Source organism: Tiliqua scincoides, chromosome 9, assembly GCF_035046505.1.
Source record: "Tiliqua scincoides isolate rTilSci1 chromosome 9, rTilSci1.hap2, whole genome shotgun sequence".
Lineage (NCBI taxonomy): Eukaryota > Metazoa > Chordata > Lepidosauria > Squamata > Scincidae > Tiliqua > Tiliqua scincoides.
In genome coordinates, this window is record NC_089829.1 from 35,361,833 (window position 1) to 35,379,768 (window position 17,936).

Sequence of the window (17,936 nt, forward strand, 5' to 3'; positions counted from 1 at the left end):
GTGATTGGCCTGTGAAGGGAGGCTTTAACCCTTTGCCCCACCATGGATCATTGCACAGCAGAGAAGCTCTCTTTGATGCCATGTATTAGAGAGATACTGTAAGATATGTAAATACCTGTACAGGTGAAAGATAAGCAAGTATATTTTATGTACTGTATAACTTTACTACTGGAGATCTACTTTGGGCAAGGGGGTATTTGTACCCTTGCTCAGGGTTACGGCCCAGCAGCCACTATGGGTCAACTCAGACCTGCACCAGTTCAGTTATTCAATCACTGGCATGAGTCCACGTTAACCTGAGTAGCAGCATGCAAGAGGCAAGGGCAGCAGCAGGGAAAGGCAGTTCAAGGGGGCCCTCCAGGCACTGCTGCTCTAGCTTGAGGATGTGCTTGACCAAGAAGCTGGGCTGAGTGGCATTCATGCGAATGTACAGCCTTTGCTCTCAGCCTTGTGCAGACCAGCTGCTAGCTCCAGACTCCAAGCTGTCTCTTTGGCCAGGGTGGGTGTGTCATGGCTGGGGAAGGGGCTGGGGCTGGCCCCCATTGGAAGGTGGGGGAGCTTGAGCTAGTCCCCTGAGCCAGAGAGGGAGAGACCCTACCCAAAAAGGGAAATCTGCAGGTATGGATGGAGAGGCCAAGCAAGGTAGCCCACAACCAGGCCATGTTGAATCAGAGGGCCCCTGTGGTTGTTCAGATGCATGGGGTGCCCTTGAGGCGTGAGGAGGCCCTGGTGTGTGAGAACCAAAGCAGACTGAATGAGGGGTGGCTGCACCAAGGGGGGCACCCCTTCCAGGCCAGTCTCTCTCTCTCTTTTCCATGGTTGCCAGTGTCACCACTCCCTTCCCTTCCTGTAGCTCAGAAAAGCTCCATTGTGTCCCCCGGGAATTTGCCCAGATTTGCAACTCAGGTGTTTGTTGTTGGAAGTCCGGAAGAAGCAAAAGAAAGGGGAAAAAGGGGGTGGAAAAGGGCTATTTTTATTATAATCATTTTTTCCTCTTTTGAAATTTTGTGCCCCTAAGAAGTTTGCATCCAGGCAACCACCCTGTGACCCTCCCATGCTGCACCACTGGTTACAACACACACTTTGGAAACCCCTGGAGTAAGACAGTTGGTCCATTGCATGATTAAAATCAAGATTTTCTTGCTCAGTAACTGATAGCTGATATCAGTTGCTCAGTAACTGATATATTCACTGATAGCAGTTTTCTGGGGTTCCAGACAGGGGTCCTCCATCCCTATCTGGAAATTCCTGAAATTGAACTTTTGTGACCTCCTTCCAAGGAGGAAGGAGTTTTGTGACCTCCTTCCAAGCAACCTAGCCAATGCTGAGGGCTCTGTCTACAAATCAATTCAGTGCAAGACATTAGCATGTACTTAAATTTGTTGACTGAAATCAATGGGCCTAAATCGTGTCCTTTCTGTATTTGTGCCAATGGAAAACCATGGCATATACAGTTGACCTGTGGTATCTGTGGGTCTGACATTCACAGATTTAACTCACCACAGATACCAGGGGCAAAATTTAAAGGGCTTTAAAAAAAAAAAAGTACAAAAATTGGGTTATCTACCTTTGTGCAGCCAAACTGCACCATTTCCCAGCTTCTACAGTTATTTTTAGGCTTGAAAGACCCATTTCCAGGTAACGTGGAGCAATCTATGCTCCCAGCTTCGCCCCAGAATGCACTGTGAATCATTCTGGAACTTTCAAGCCTAGAAATAGCTGGAGGGGCTGAGAAACAGCACGGTTTGACCATGCGAAGGTAGGAAACTTAATTTTGGAGCATTTTTTTTTCAAAAGCCCTTTAAATTTGGCCTCCAGTATCCATGGATTTTGATATACACAGGGGATTCTGGGACAGAACCCCTGTGACTACCGAGGTCCCACCTGAATCATGAATTCTTTGAAAAAAGCCAGAGATTCAGGACCCAAATTTATCCAACTTTCCAGTGCCAGTGCTGCGGCAATGCAGTCCCGAGGAAAGGGAACAAACATTCCGTTACCTGAAAGAGGCCTCTGTGATTGTTCGCCTACCACATGATGCAGCACATGTCCCATTGTGCCAGCTGCAGCAGCGCTGGAAAGTTGGATAGGATTTGGCCCTCACTTAAAATCAAGTCAATATATACTGTATTTAGTATTTTTCATGTCTAAAAGGAGTTCTATCAGGGTTTTTAGAAATACAACTAAATTCATCTCTTCCCTAAATAAATCTATGCTCTCAATGCAATTAAATGAAAAAAAAATTAGTTTAATGGGTGCCACTCATTGTGTATTCAGTGCTTGTGACTCATAAGTTATGGAAATAAATATGTTTTATTAGATAGTTCCCATAAAAATTGTGCCCTAAAACTTACTAACAGAATCATCCTGGGAAGAAAACCTGCCATTAAAAATAAGACAATGAATCCACAGAGGCATTATACAGTCTATGCAAACAACATTTGCAAAGTATTTTAAAAGCATAATAGTATTAAAATAGATAAAGATCAATTTCCATTAACTAAAGAACAAAGTATTATAATAGCAAGAATATGTTGAAATGGAATGCAGTGTGTTACATATTATAAATAACCATAATAAACAGTGTAATATTACCAATTACAAGGGTTATTAGAAATAAAAATTAACTTCTGATGCACTAAATGAAAATGATAGAACTGGTACCAATTCTTAAATATCATATTGGTTTGTTCATAGTTGTTCAGGATAACAGTTTCTCAGTTTCCTGCAACGTACTCCATCATTATTAAAAGTCTGGATCATATATCATTGTATGATTAAAATCAACATTTTCTTGTGTTTCTTCACTGCACTAGCTCAGCTGATATTTTTGGATCTCTCAGCACTTGTTTGTTAGCAAAGAATTCAAGCCATTCTGCAGAAGTCAGTTTCATGTGAACACCTGTACATTTAGAGGGCCATGGTTTGAATGCCTCTCTCCTTATGCCAAACTCACAGCTAATGACTAACCAAGTTAAAATAATCAACAGTGATCAACAATGGAAACTTTTGGTTCTTTATTGATCCTGCAGAAGAACCTATTTGTGTGGATAAGTTAGCCTGCTCATTTTGGATGTAAATAGCAGATCCAAAGACGTTTTCACTCTAGCTTCAGAGTCTTAGATGCCACTTATAACCTTATCACAAGGTATTCTGTTAATTATACTCGCAGGACCAAAGCAAATAGTGTTGGGGTATATTCTGCAAGATATATTACAGAAGTGCCTTAACTTTTGTATGCAGTAAAAAAAAGTTAACCTGCTCCATGATCCACTACTCCAGATGATAGACCAGATGATAGATTTTGAATTATCTAAATAGCTGGTGAAGTCAAATTAGCTGTTTGACTGCAAGAATATTTACATTTATGTTTGCCTTTTCCCATCATGATATTCAGGATGTCGTATAATAGCATTCCCATATGGTCTTGGCACTGACCTGCTTAGCATCAGCAAAGAGTTATATCATGTGCCCTCAGACCATGCTCTGAGTCCCAGTATTCTAGGAATATGTCCTAGTTCTGAATGTTCTGCTTTATACATTCAGGGTTCAAACTTAATCCCAACCTATACCATAGGAATACCCACTTTGGAACAAATATTTGCTAAGACTGTTTGCCTGTCTAGGGTGGCAATCCTATGCACACTGTTGGGGGAGGTAAGTCCCATTCAGTTTAATGGGATTGTTTTAGAGTAGGCTCAAAAGGGGGTTTCTTTCTCTCTTCTCTTCTCTCCCCCTCCCCCAAATTGTGGCAATGCTGTTGGGGTGATCTACTTGAATTTAGGTCACAGGACTAGAAGGACCAGTGTTTTAGGTGCAGAATTTGCCCATATCTCCATTTCCAATTTGGAGTGGTGCTCTGCTCTGATAATTGTGCTGGATGACTTTAAACTGAAGTGAGACTATGGGATACTCTCTAAATTGAAGTTGAATTAATAAACAAACTCAATTCACATCTTTGAACAGGAATGAACCTGACTTTTGCCATCTGCAGATAGCATTTGGCAAAGGGATGGGCTATATGAATAATTGAGGAAAATAGCATTGTGCGTTCTAAGAGGAGAAACAATTTTGGCATTGAAAATCTTTTTTGTTACATTTCTAAGTTGAGCTAAAAAGACCTTTCTTTCATTTCTCTATATTTATCCTGATAACCCCATCCTTAGCATTGTACCACTTGCCTTTTCTTGACTTAATGACATCCCAAACTTTTGTTGAAAATAATTGATTGAATTTAAATTTCCTTAAAAGTTTAAGAGGTAATGTTACAGTATAAATTTCCTACCAAACACTAAGTAGGGAAATATCCATTAGTGAAATTAACTACAGTTTCTAGGTAGCTAACAATGTGGCGTATACAGTAGGGCATGGCTAATGAACACTGCAGTGGGTGATATTTCATTATACAAATTAATGCTCACATTTTAATGGGAAAGTCACATAATGAATCTCAGCTTCACTGACAGCAATTAGAGACACAGATTGTCCCCTTCTGGACAAGACACTGTTTAGCAATAAGCAGCTGTGTAAAAAGTCTTCAGGTTTGCAACATATATATGCTTAGGGGGAATTGGTGTACAGTTTATATTAATGTACTGAAGCTTCAGAGCTAAGGAGCATCCATATTTATTTCTCCTAATATTAACTATGAAAAGACTTGTGGAAAGACTAAATAAATATCTGAGATAGGATTTAAATTCAATTATATAGCTTTGCAAAAATTAAAGCATTATTCTGTCTGTTGTGTGATAGAACAACAGAAGGTAATAAAAAAAAGGAGAATACCAGAGTATGGAATAATCATATACCTTTTCTTTGTCTTTGGCTTGCATCTTTCTCGGGCACAATAGCAGGGGAGTAAAGAGATTCAGAATGCAACTGGTATTTCTGACAAACAGATGAACTATGTGGGGAACATGTGCATGATCCAAAAATAATCCCACAGAACCTTTGATATTCCATTTGGTTTCAAAAGTGTGAAGTGAGTGATTAGAATGATAAAAGAAATTACTGAGTAGGAAGAGGCATAATAATGAACTAATTAAACCGTGCTGTAGTTCTTTTCTAAAATATCCACTCTGCCATTGATAAAATAGGTTATCAATAATCACTCCATGCATTCAATAGCTGTTCAAAAATCCTCTCCAGTATATGTATTATAATACTTTGGGAAGAAAATTATCTATTTATTTCATTATGCTTAAAAAAATATAGAAATCTAGTTTCTGCTTAAATGAAATTAAACATCTCAACAGGACAAAAACTCAGTGTATGGTGCCATTTCTCCTGTGGGCCACACTTTTGTATGTCAGAAAATTCTCTCAGTTGGCTCAGAGTGTGTGTGCTTGTTTGTTGGGGGGGATGAAAACAACTTGGAGCTGATTTCATAATGGGTAGAATCAGTTTTTTAAAAAGGGCAAAAGTGGTTATCTAGTATTGGGTAGATTTGATTATTGTTTTAAAGCAGGGGTGCCCAAACCCCGGCCTGGGGACCACTTGCGGCCCTCAGAGACTCCCAATCCGGCCCCTAGTCTCCAACGAGACTATGGCCCTCCGGAGACTTGCTGGAGCCCACGCTGGCCCGACACAACTGCTCTCAACATGAGGACAACTTATTGACCTCTCACCTGAGCTGTGGGACGAGGACTCCCTCCACTGCTTGCTGTTTCACGTCTGTGAAGCAGCAGCGGCAACAAAGGAAAGGCCGGCCTTGCTTTGTGCAAGGCCTTTTATAGCCCTTGGTGCTATTGCAAGACCTTCTTTCATTCATATAAGTTCCATGTCTTAATATATTCATTTATGTAAATTTATTCAAATTTTAAATGTAAATTAATTCTTTTTTTCCCCTGGCCCCCAGCACAGTGTCAGAGAGATGATGTGGCCCTCCTGCCAAAAAGTTTGGACACCCCTGTTTTAAAGTAAATTTGATGACCTCAGGCACCATCTCTACTAGCCATGGAGGATGCCAGTTTTATACCCCACAAACTCAGTCTTGAGAGCCATTACATTGAAGTGACCTTGGGTGATGAGACATAAATGGATCCAAAGAAGCCCTTGTATGTTAGTGGTATGGGCTGGTCTCGTAATCCCAGATGCATCCTTTACATTTCAGAGGATGAGCCATTCATAAGGATAGTCAATAGAATTTAAAAGTGCCTAACTTCAACTTGCTCATGCCCAATGGATAGTAAGGATAATTTAAGTCATGTCATTCAGGTATGAAAAGTCTTCATAAGCCTTTTTAAAAAAAAAAAAAAAATGCCACCTTTGGAAATATTTTGAGAACTTTTGAGAACTGCTTTGGGGGTTGATTCTGTTATATTTGTCTTGACAAGCACATTTGTCTAATCATGTGTTTCTGATGTTTGACTGGTAGAAAAAAACAACTGATATTTAAAAAAAACAACAAAAACCTCCAGGCAGACATAAATAAGCTTTTAACTAAGCAATAGAAATATAGTACTTATTTCTATCTTTGCTGCTGTTGCTTAGGGCTGACTTGGCCATTGACTACGTGGGAAATATGGGAGGGTGCTGTAAAACCAGCTCACAGGTGTGGCAGTGCTTTAACAACAGCCAGCTGAGCACTTCCTGCTGGTTAATTCATGTACTGGAGCATTTTTACTCCAACTTTCCTGATTGTACAGGGCCCTCAGGTGGCTAACAAGTAATTAATAAAACCCAAAAATTAACACACATGTCATCAGCATTACAATGATCCTTTAGTCAGCAGTCATCAAAAGATGAACAACAGAGGCAACAAAAGCATCTTATAACCCAATCCTATCCTACGCTGGAACAGGCAGCGCAGGGTTGGGGCGGGCTGTGACACAACCCAGAGCAAGAAGAATTGATTCCCCTTACCTTGAGTAACATGGCAGCAGCTCAAATGGGGCTACTCAGAACTACACCACCTAAAGAGGTGGCGCAGATCCAAGCAGCTTGACACTAGGCCAGGCCACCTGAGGGGGTGTTAGGATTCAGCCTTAGTGCCAGTTCCTGGCTCCACCCCCCTCCCAGGCCCAGTTTCCACCTATCCTCCTCCTGCCCTGGAACACCCCCAGACCACCCTCCTCCCACTCTCGCCAGACCCCCTGCACTGGCTGAGGTAAGCTGGTGCAAACTTAGGGCCCAATCCTGTCTAACTTTCCAGCACCAGTGCAGCCGCAATGCAGCCCCAAGGTAAGGGAACAAATATTCTTGTACCTTGAGGAGGCCTCCAAGACTGCCTCCCCAACACAGGAAGTAGTGCACACCCCATAGGCACAGCAGCACCGGCACTGGAAAATTGGATAGGATTGGGCCCTTACCTGGCACTGGCGTTCTGGAGGCTTAATTTGACCTTATGGCACTTTTGTGACACCTCTGGGCTGGCTCAAGGGACTTGCACCGGCCCAACTTGGCCTTTGGATTTCACCCTTAGAGAACCAACCATTCAGTGATCAATTACTACCCACGTCAACATGCATTGAAATAGCACAGACTGGATCTGTCATCTCCAAACAGAGTGAGAGAGAGCCAGTTGGAAATTCTAAGCAAAGAGTTGTTCTACAAAATGAATGCCACCAGTGAAAAGGCCCTGTCCTACATGTCCTTCTGTTCTTTAGCCAACAGAGAGTCACAGAGTAGGGTCCTCATAGATGTTCTAAACATGTAGGTGGATTCAAGCTGAAGAGAGGAAAAAAGGAGGTGTATCAGGAGGTGTTTCTCCTAGGGAGGAGTCCTAGAATCCTTTCCCCTTGAAACTGGGAGCAACCACCACATTAAAGAATGATCCTTCTTATTTAGGCACCATCTTATTTAGAGGCCCCAGAGTTCAAGCAAGACATAGACCTAGAAGAGACAGGAGGCTAGAAGATAATGTACAAAATTTCTCCTGAGCACTTCCCAAAGTTTTTAAGTATCTATGGCTAACTCTACTGTTGCCTTACTTTGTTTTCCATAGTTTTTCATCATAAATCACTTTGAATTCTACTAAGGAACTTGTTTTGAAGAGTCAGTACCTCCATTTCTGTTCTTACTATATTACTTATTTGCAGGAAAATTACACAATAACATAAGCAACAAAGGCGTGCCCCAACCTCAACCAACAGCACTGATGACTGCTGTGTCCATTAAACAAACCTGGAGAAGATCTGAGAAATCATTTTCTTTCACCTGAACTTAACGAACAGGTTGACTTTGGCAAATGCAAGCGTGTCAGAAAATTCATCCAGATGCTGCTCTTGGCAAAATTATTGGGGCGATCACTACCTGTGAAGGTTCTCTCTGGAACATTTAAGCTAAGCCTCAAATATAGATTCCATCAGAGAACAGAATCGGTATCCTGGATATTAGCAGGCTCTGTGATAATACCTGCCAGACTCTTACAGCATATAGTACATTTTCATGCATATGTGATCTCACATTGCAAAATAGGAACTGATCTGTCTCCATGGGGCGATACGTGTGTCCAACATGTGTGTAAAACCCACTTATCCTTCCACTACCACTACAGTCCCATAGATATGCATAGCCGCTGCTTGGATATGGCATGTGGCAGAAGTCAGAAGCATCAGGGCACTCAGGCAATTGCCTTTTTGTGAAGCCATCTTGGGGTTCAAATAATGAGCTGCCTGCTACATCTGTCAAAATCTCTCATTATGGCTCTCACTTTAAATCACTTTGAAGTCGAAAATTGTAAACTGATTCAGGAATTGTGAAGAGCATGCAGCCTTTTAACTCGGTTGTTAACTTGCACAAGAATTGCAGTTCCTGGTTTTTGTTTTGGGAGAAGCGAGGCACCAACAATGGAATATTTTCCGGGCAAAGTCCACAGATGGCTTGCCTTGGCGTTTAGATCGTTTCAGAAAAAGAAGACAGAGGAGAGAAAATAATTCCTTGTTGTTGAGGTTGCTTAGAGAAATAATTGCTGTTATTGACAGGGCACTATTTAACGGAGGCTTCTAGGACTGTCAGACTTCTGTCTCTTTCAATGACTATTCCAGCATTCAGGTTGGCAAGGGAACTCTTGATTGCTAACAAGTGCTCAGTATACATTTACATTCACATTTATCTAGACATATTTTTCTTTCCGGATGTATACGTGTGATTTTCTGTAAATATTTCACATATGTGCTGTGCCACCCAGAGTTCTTCTAAATCAAGAAAGAGCCATACAAGCCTAGCACTGAATTAGAAATATATATTTAATTCATGAGAATCATCTTATATGTTTTAGAATACTATTTAAGCCAATCCTTACTCTGTTGAAAAGTGCTTATTAGAGGTAAATTACACATTTTACTACTGGAGCATTAGAGGTACCATTAGTGCAAATTTAAAACACTGCAAAAACTAGTAGATAATGTTAATTTCAAACACAGAACACAGAAACTAAATATATTTTGTACCTTTTTATTACTCGTTTTCTCTTTAATTTTTATTGACTACCTTTTATCTTAAGTATATGTCTTTACGCGATGAGATTGCAGTGCACTGTAATGGTATTAATATTTTATAGAAACTGTATTTATAGTTCTTTATTTGGAAACAATGCAGCAGGTCTGCAGATCTTTGAATCCTTCTGGAATGGTGCCCTCCAAATAATGATAAATTACTTGTGCAGAATGCCATTTGCTAATTATATCCATGATTTACTGCAGAGCAAGACTTAAATCATTCATTTCAGTCTTGCGTAACAGTGCCATAAAAATTTTAGGTTTAAAAATGGTTTCCATGTGTATAATTTAAACAAATTTTAGTGCAATTGTATACACAAAAACATTGTAGTCATCCATTTGTTACAGACTTGGTCTTTCTCTTTACCCCTTTGCTCCCCCCTGCTTGTACTTTTAATGATCACTGTGGTAGAATAGTTTTGCTTCATTTTCATAATCATAGCTTTTAATTCTGCAGCAGTTTTAACATATTATGTTAAGGAAAAGATAGCTAACTGTGTTTATGGTGCATCAGTCTTGAGTTGCTTGAGAGCCATTAAAAAATAAAAACATAAAACTGTTAATTATCTTTTAAGAAAGAAATAGGCATTAGAAAAATAATTCATGGCAAATAGTTTTGTTGTTTTGAACTGCTATTGTTTTAGATAGAGGTTGGTGGTTCCCCCCCCCCCTCCAGTAACTCAGTTTAATGTACCTATTTGTCTTTTGATATTTGCAGGTGAGAAACCTTACAAGTGTCCCCACTGTGATTATGCTGGCACTCAGTCTGCATCACTCAAATATCACTTGGAACGACACCACCGGGAACGACAGAATGGAGCTGGACCACTCTCTGGCCATTCTCAAAGTCAAGAACACAAAGAAGAAGCATCAAATAAAGGATCAATGTTCATTAGACCTGATGTACTGAGGGGAGCCTTCAAGGGTCTTCCTGGTGTAGATTTCCGAAGCAGTATGGGATCTCAACAATGGTCACCAGGAATGCTTTCTTCAGGAGATCATCCAGGACATGCAATAGGCATGTCTTCAGAAGTATCGTCGGACAGTATCAAGGGTTCTGACATATCTTCCAAAGGGACACGCTTTTCTGAACTAAGCAGAGCTTATCACAACATGGTGGGGAACGGAGTGAACTTCCAAGGATCACTGCAAGCTTTCATGGACAACTTTGTCCTCAGCTCATTGAAGAAAGAAAAAGAAATGAAGGATAAAGTCCTGGCTGACTGCCTTTCCACAAAACTTCTGAGTTCGGAGAGTGGTGAGGAAAAAAATTCCAGTAAACAGAGAAAAACAGAAAAATCTCAGTATGAACCTCTTGACCTATCTGTGAGGCCAGACGCAGCCAGTCTTCCAGGATCATCAGTTACTGTCCAAGACAATATTGCTTGGCACGGCTGTTTGTTTTGTTCCTTTACCACATCATCTATGGAATTAATGGCTCTTCACCTCCAAGCCAACCACTTAGGCAAAGCCAAGCGTAAAGACAGTGTTTTAGGAACAACCAGAAATGGTAAAGACCAACCCAGGGAGGGCATTGCATCAGCAAATAAAGCCAGCTTGCTCCCACCTTCCTTACAGACCAACAAAGATGCTGCAGTTTCCAATTTGATTGGCCAAATGGACTCAGCTTCTGAAAGAATGAACCAAGGGCCCAAAGACGCACCAGGAGAGCAGAAGAATACATCTTGGCCTGGTCACATGGATTCCACCTTTTGTAATTTTGCAGCAGATTTCTACAAGCAATTTGGAGTGTATTCTGGAGTAACTGGAGCACAAAATTCTTGCACCGCAAATGAAAATGACATAAAAATACAGTCTGAAGATGATCCAACCATGCTGCTTTCTGACTCTGTAAATAAAAGTGCTACTGATGACCTCTCAGACATCGCTTCATCTGAAGATATGGAATCATCTAAGGAGGAAACCATGGATGATGAGGACATTGAAGCAGAATCCGATCTTACGAACAAACAGCTGCCCAATCTAACTAAAGATGGCAGTGACAGAGGGGAAAACATACAAGGCTCTGTTGCCTCAAAAACATCACAAGGACTGTTATCACCATTGCCACCAGCTTCTGAAAAGCAGTGGCACAGTCAGAATATACTTTCCTCCCATGAAGCTGCACAAAGTTCAATGAAACCTGAACAAGCACCAAGTCCACAGCTCCTGGAGAAGCAAGTGAACATGTTGTCAGTCTTAAGAGCCTACAGCTCTGATGGCTTAGCAGCCTTTAATGGACTTGCAAGTAGCACAGGAAGTAGTGGATGTATCAAGAGACCTGACTTGTGTGGTAAGTTTTAGAACCCTTCTTTCAGACCATTTCAGAAAAAAAAAATCACACAAAATCATTGAATATGCCTAATCATGGTTGTTAGTAAATTTGGCTTTCAAAAATGTTCAGAAGCTGTGGGACAAAATTGGACTTCGTCACAAAGCATGGACCTCTGTTGAAATCAATGGTGTTTCATGCAACCGTATGTGGCCTTTATATGTGGTCCAGGCCAGGTGTTTTTTGTTTTTGTTTTTAAATAACATCATGTAGTTTTTAATTAGATTAGCAGTTGTATAAGAAGTTTTTACTTATGATATGTGGATATCAGGACATCTGCTGTTTCATTTTTTATCAATCTGATTTTATTTTATTTTTTAAACTGACGTGGTAACTTGCAAACTTTTCAGCATTTGAACTGAGGAAAAACACTGGATGCTTTGCCAAGCCTCAGCTTAGCTTGTTTTCCCAAACTTCTTCCTTATGCTGAATTAGGACATATTGAATTTGCTCAGCATTGTAGAAATCAAACAAAAAGGCAGTGGGCTATTCCAACTATATTATATTTGTGATTACATTTTACAGGGCATTCCAAAGTTACTCATACAACAGTAACCTTTCAGTATTTCCAAGTACAAGGTAATATATTCAGTTCCCTACTAGAAATGATTTGGTACAAGTACCAGATCACCTAGTTAATATGATTGCTGCACATATTTAAATTAAAAACACAGGCATCTCGTAGTCTTTTAGTCAATTTGCTGGAGTAACTTTTTCCCAACAGACAATGATTTTTTGAATCACCAAATGGCAGGTTATATCATCTAGGCTATCTTCAGTAAACAGTTGTTTTAGGTGAAGAGGTTCAACATGTGATGGACATTACTGTCACCACTGCATTTGTAAAGTTACTTTTCATAGTTGGTCCAAAGCATTGTGTATTGGAAACCTGTAGCTTCGTACTGGTGACTGCAACTACCATCATGTATAGAAGGAGAAACATGGCTGCCTTTTTGGCAATGCTATATACACCTACATGGGAGTAAGTCCCATTGAGTTCTGGCTCTCCCACTTACTTACAAGTAGGCATGCAGAGCAGTGGCATAGCTGGAGGGGGCGGAGCAGACAGTGTGGCAGGGAGGCTCAGCATGGGGGGCAGGCGGCCCCTCCCTTCGGAGCCATTCCCAGCAGGGGGAGCAAAACGGAGCCATACGGCTCCCCCCGCTGGGAATGGCTCTGAAGGGAGGGGCCACCTGCCCCCCCACGCTGAGCCTCCCTGCCACACTGGCTGCTCCGCCCCCCTCCAGCTCTGCCACCAATGCAGAGGATTACTCTATCAAACCCCTTTTTCTGTTACCTTGTGTTTTAGTTAACCATCTTCTCCTTTTGACTGCTATAAACCCATCATCATGCAAGCAGCAAATACTGAACCTGTGGCTTCCAGTGCTTCCTGAACCCCTTCACAAAACTTCCCTTGATGTGACATTCAGTACAAAGAGACATCAAAAATTACCCTTTGGAGAGAATGGATCTGTGTTAATCCATCTTTTCAGATCATCCTCTATAGTTTTCAAGAACAGAATGAGCTGCACCTGAAATGACAAACTGAATTTTTTTAAAAGAATTTATAATTTGCAGTGACAATATAAAATGAAATAGCTCCCTTAACGAGCGGATTGTACTGTTGCACTACTAATTAATGGCACATGACCTTGGCACCTCAAAATTATTTGAAATCTTATTCTTAAACTCTAATCCCAGACTTCTGATGGTTATACAGTATGCATATTAGTAAACATAGGTTTTTTTTAATAGCCATACTTTACAATTCTAGGTGTAAACGTGAAAAGGTGATAGATGAGTGATTCTAAGATCAACTGTGTTAGTCTTGCAGTACTTAGGATGGGAAAGACAATACTGTGCTAGCACATCTTCATGAACTGTGATATAATGCCTCAGTTGCAGACTGCTATGTCAACGTGGTCTTGGTTAGGATGTAGTGGAAGCACACAGCCTAAGATCAGGGTGAGCAAATTAACCAAGGGAAAGAAATGCATAGTAAACAGCTTAAAGCAGCTTGTGTTTGGTGGGGAGGGGGGTAGTGAGAGTAATGCCACACCTCTCAACTTTTTGCCACAAATCAAGGCCACGCACAGGTATTTTTTGCCTAACTCAAAAATACCCCGTCATGTTTATTCAAGAGAATGTGATATCCCTGAATTACTAAACTGGATCTTCTTGAGTCAAGGCAAAGGTCTATTTGGAAGAAGTCAAAAGAAATCAAATAATAAATATAGGGAGAAAGTTGCTTCAAGGGTGGTTTCCCCCCTATTTACATTCTACTGTTCTTAAGACCTAGGTGTAGAAATGAAACAGGGAAAGCGAGAGAGGTAGTGTTTTTCCTACTGCTGTACATCTGCAAACCATAAATTGAGGGCAATCACATGTTCACTTATAAGAACTGTTGTTGATCTGAACAAACACGCCCCGCTGGACACTTGAAATTCACCATGTCAGGTCAGAGAGATGTGCTTTTCCAATGAGCTTAGTAAGGCTGTGCATACATCTGGACTTACAGAGTGCAAACGTATCTGCAGAATGGCTCAGAACTGAAAACTGTGTCGTTCTGAGTTCCATATCCGTAACTATGGGGTGCAAAGAATATTTTCCAAGTTGTCAAAAAAATAATAAAAATGCCTCACTATGGGATTTCTGACAGTTTGAAAAATATTGACAGCTGCTAATGTTATGCAAATTAAAAGTCCCACATTCCCTCCTTTTAATAGCTATCCAGGCTTGTGATTCTGAAAAGATGGCTGCTCTCAAAAAATCTCACATTTAAACTTCTGAATTTCAGGAATAGACTGTATGAAAAGTTTCACTATCGATTTCCCAGAATTCTATTTATCTATACCTCATCATCATTATTATTGCATTTGAAAACAAATTCACAATGGTTCAGTTTCCATCTTTCTAATGATTCAACATTAATTTCTTGAATTATCACATTCATGAAAGTTTCACGAGCTGTTCCTTTTCACTGAGATGCATGAAAGAGGAATCTTACTAGCTTGGCCTGCTCTGTTAGCATTCTTTTTATAAGAGGAATTGCAAGTGAAGCCTTCCTCTTTCCTATCCCTCCAAACCTACTATTTTAAACAGTTTGGACCAATGTCTTACCACCCGTTTACATCTCATCCTGGTATGGTAGTATTACACCCTCTTTGAAAAGCAGAATTATTAAGTAATCTTAAGTGTTCCACTTGTCTGCTGGCAGCCTTTCACAATGGTTGAAAGTGCATGAAACCATGTTATAAATGGATCATCATTATTCAGTTGTCCTCTACCTTCTCAAAGTTAACTGCTGTTGTATACCCATTGTGTACCTGAAATGCATGGGAAGGGCACATATCTCTTCTTTTGTCTTTCTCTGTGTATATTCTGCCCAGAGATGTGTGGGCCCCTCTCTCCACCATATGTATTTCCAGGGTGGATGTGGTGAAAAGGATGTTCTCTTACACATTTTAGAGTGCTTAGCACTTTCACTGTAAGCTTAATGGGTATGTAATGGTTAAAGTGACCCTGGTTACAGTCCTGCTTAAAATATACATGTGCACATAATGGTGAGCAGAATCTGTTCACCCAGTGGTGGTAATGCCTTAGTGTAGTTTAGATAACAAGTAACTGAGATTATAGTCCTTAATAGTTTTACTTTACTTCTGACATTTTGTGTTACCTCATTGTCACTATGAGTGTTAAATGTGAATCATTCACCGAGTATGTATGTGATGATGAGACAGTCAGTAGGAATGCTCTGTTAATAGTTATGCTGCATTTGTCACCTTCCTTCTTGAATTAGCATCCACCACTTCAGTCAATCCCTTCCAACTCCTAGCTGAAAAAACTGCGGCTGCTAGTCTCTCAAGATATCATTCACTCTACTGCTCTTGGAGCATGGAAAGCTGCCTTAGACCAAGTCAAATCACTGTTTCATCTAGTTCACTCTCAGGCAGTTAGTGACTAGTAGTAGCTGTCCAGGGTCTCAGTCAAGAGACTCTTTCTCAACCTGCCTGGAGATGCCAGATATTAAACCTGGGATCTTCTGCATGTGGATTCTCCCACTAAGCTATGACATAAGATTTAGTGTCCACATTTAACAAACTTTCTGTTTGTAGAGACCATAATCATCCCATACATTCACCTATACCATTGCTATGAGCAACATTCTAGGTATGGTTGCATTAGGGTACATTCACATTGTATAATGGCAAATGTATTGCTAGTGTACATACATTTATACAATTATATGAGTTGGGGATGGGACTGGTGGAACCCTGCTCCATCAGATCCTATGCTCCATGTCAGACTGCAAAGCCCGAAATTGAGTTCCTCCTGTCTGCCCTGGAAAATCACCAGTGCAAACTGGAGTAGACCCATTGCGGAGCCTGCGCCTTTCCCCCAAGGAGATTTCGGCAGCTGCTGCAGCACCTATAGGATGCAGCAGTAGCCATTTTGACACCACTGCTTCTCTGGGTTCCAGACAGTTTAGGATTGGGCTGTTAATTGGCTTACCATTGATACTTTTCCCTCTATGGTACATTGTTTTTCTTTTTGACTTAAGACACCACTATGGTATGGACTGTCAAATTGCCTCCTATGAATACAAGTGATTTAGAGATAATATAAGACTGTTCATAAGTTTAGAACATCAGGCTCAAGCATAATACATATGGCACATATTTCACACATTGAGTAGCATGAAACTCTGTGGGAGGTGAAACAATCACATCATGATACCCATAATGGTGCAAGAGAAATCTGTTTGAATCCAGTTTGTACTGTGTCCTTTTGTGTGTGTGAACTGACCTTAACTTTCAACTACCCAACCCAATGACCTCATTCCATTTAAAGTGATTTTGCTCTGTGACTTTGTCATAGTCATGGTGTGTGATTTTAGTATCTGATTTCAACCTTTCTCTACCATATTGGTATGTCAATATTTACTGGCCTTAATTAAATGTTCTGGAGTTAATTATAGAGTTAAGTTAATCAGTGCATACAAAGCACCTTGTAAAGTTTATGAAGAGGGCTACAGAAATATGAAATGTGACTTTATTTTCAGAAAAGAGATATGTTCTAAATCAGTAGCCTTCTTTGATGCCTGCTGTCATGTTTAATTTTTGTTAACCACTATAGCCAGACTAGGTGAAAGAAAGCTATTAAAATAGACCCCGTCACTGTTATTTCTGGAAGCCTTTGGCCTTCTCTAACAGATATGAATTTAGTGTTCTAATATAGAAAGGCCTGTCCAATGAGTGGGTATCTGGTCTCTCATAGGCTTCTCTGTGTTACAGGTGAATATGCACTTTGCTAGAACAACATTGATTTTATTCGAACAACAATTGAACTACCACCTTAGAAATGTAATCATAACTATAAATTATAATGTTTAGACCTAGTATCTGGCTACTAGTTTCTGCTAAAAAGCTTCAAGTGTACTTTATTCCATGTTGAGTTTATCTGAATTCCTTGAAATACCCTGATGCCATTTTGAAGTCACTGAAGCATTCCTGTATGTCCTTCCATTAGCAGATTAGATAATTTAATTCAGGACAGTTCCTTCAAGTCTCAGGGCAAATTCACAAGACAATGTTTATCATGTGGTAATGGCTACCATCCTGGCAGCCTGGTTGTATGAATGCGTATCACAGCTTAACATTCCTGGACAGACCTCTTTCATCATGTGAAGGAAAGTACTGTTCAGCAGTGTAGTATCTAGAGAGGGTGCAAAGCACTAAGTTTTGCAGGGAGTCTTACCGCAGTGTGCAAGCGGCTCTTCACCCTCCCCTTCAGAGCCATTCCGAGCGGTGGAAGCAAAATGGAGCAGAGGGGGAGGGTCTGCTTTCACGCCACAGTGAGGGTCCCTGCAAAACATAGTGCTTTGAACCCCCTCTAGCTACACCACTGCTGTTCAGTGAAGACAAGCAATTAACTTAGTTGTTACCTCCTCAATTAATAATATGAATTGGCATTCAGAACTTGGATATTTTGAAGGGAAGAGGGGATATACCTCTAAATGTTATCTCTCTAAGGTCCTATTCTTACAAACCTCTGGATGTGCAGTAGTCTTTCTCTCTCATACGCAGACATACACACACACAATCTTGACTTGTAATGCCCAGGCCCACTAGTCCATATAAGTGGCATGTGTCCTGGATGACATG

At 40.6% G+C, this 17,936-nt stretch overlaps 1 protein-coding gene across 11 annotated transcripts in view; it reads left to right on the forward strand.

The window, feature by feature from the left end:
- Positions 1–17,936, forward strand: part of ZNF536 (zinc finger protein 536) — a 551,190-nt gene that overhangs the window by 347,772 nt on the left and 185,482 nt on the right. For all 11 annotated transcript variants that reach the window (XM_066636754.1, XM_066636757.1, XM_066636763.1 and 8 more), the window contains one exon: positions 10,159–11,733. In XM_066636754.1, coding sequence (XP_066492851.1) covers positions 10,159–11,733 — 1,575 coding nt within the window. The remainder of the gene's footprint in view (positions 1–10,158; positions 11,734–17,936) is intronic.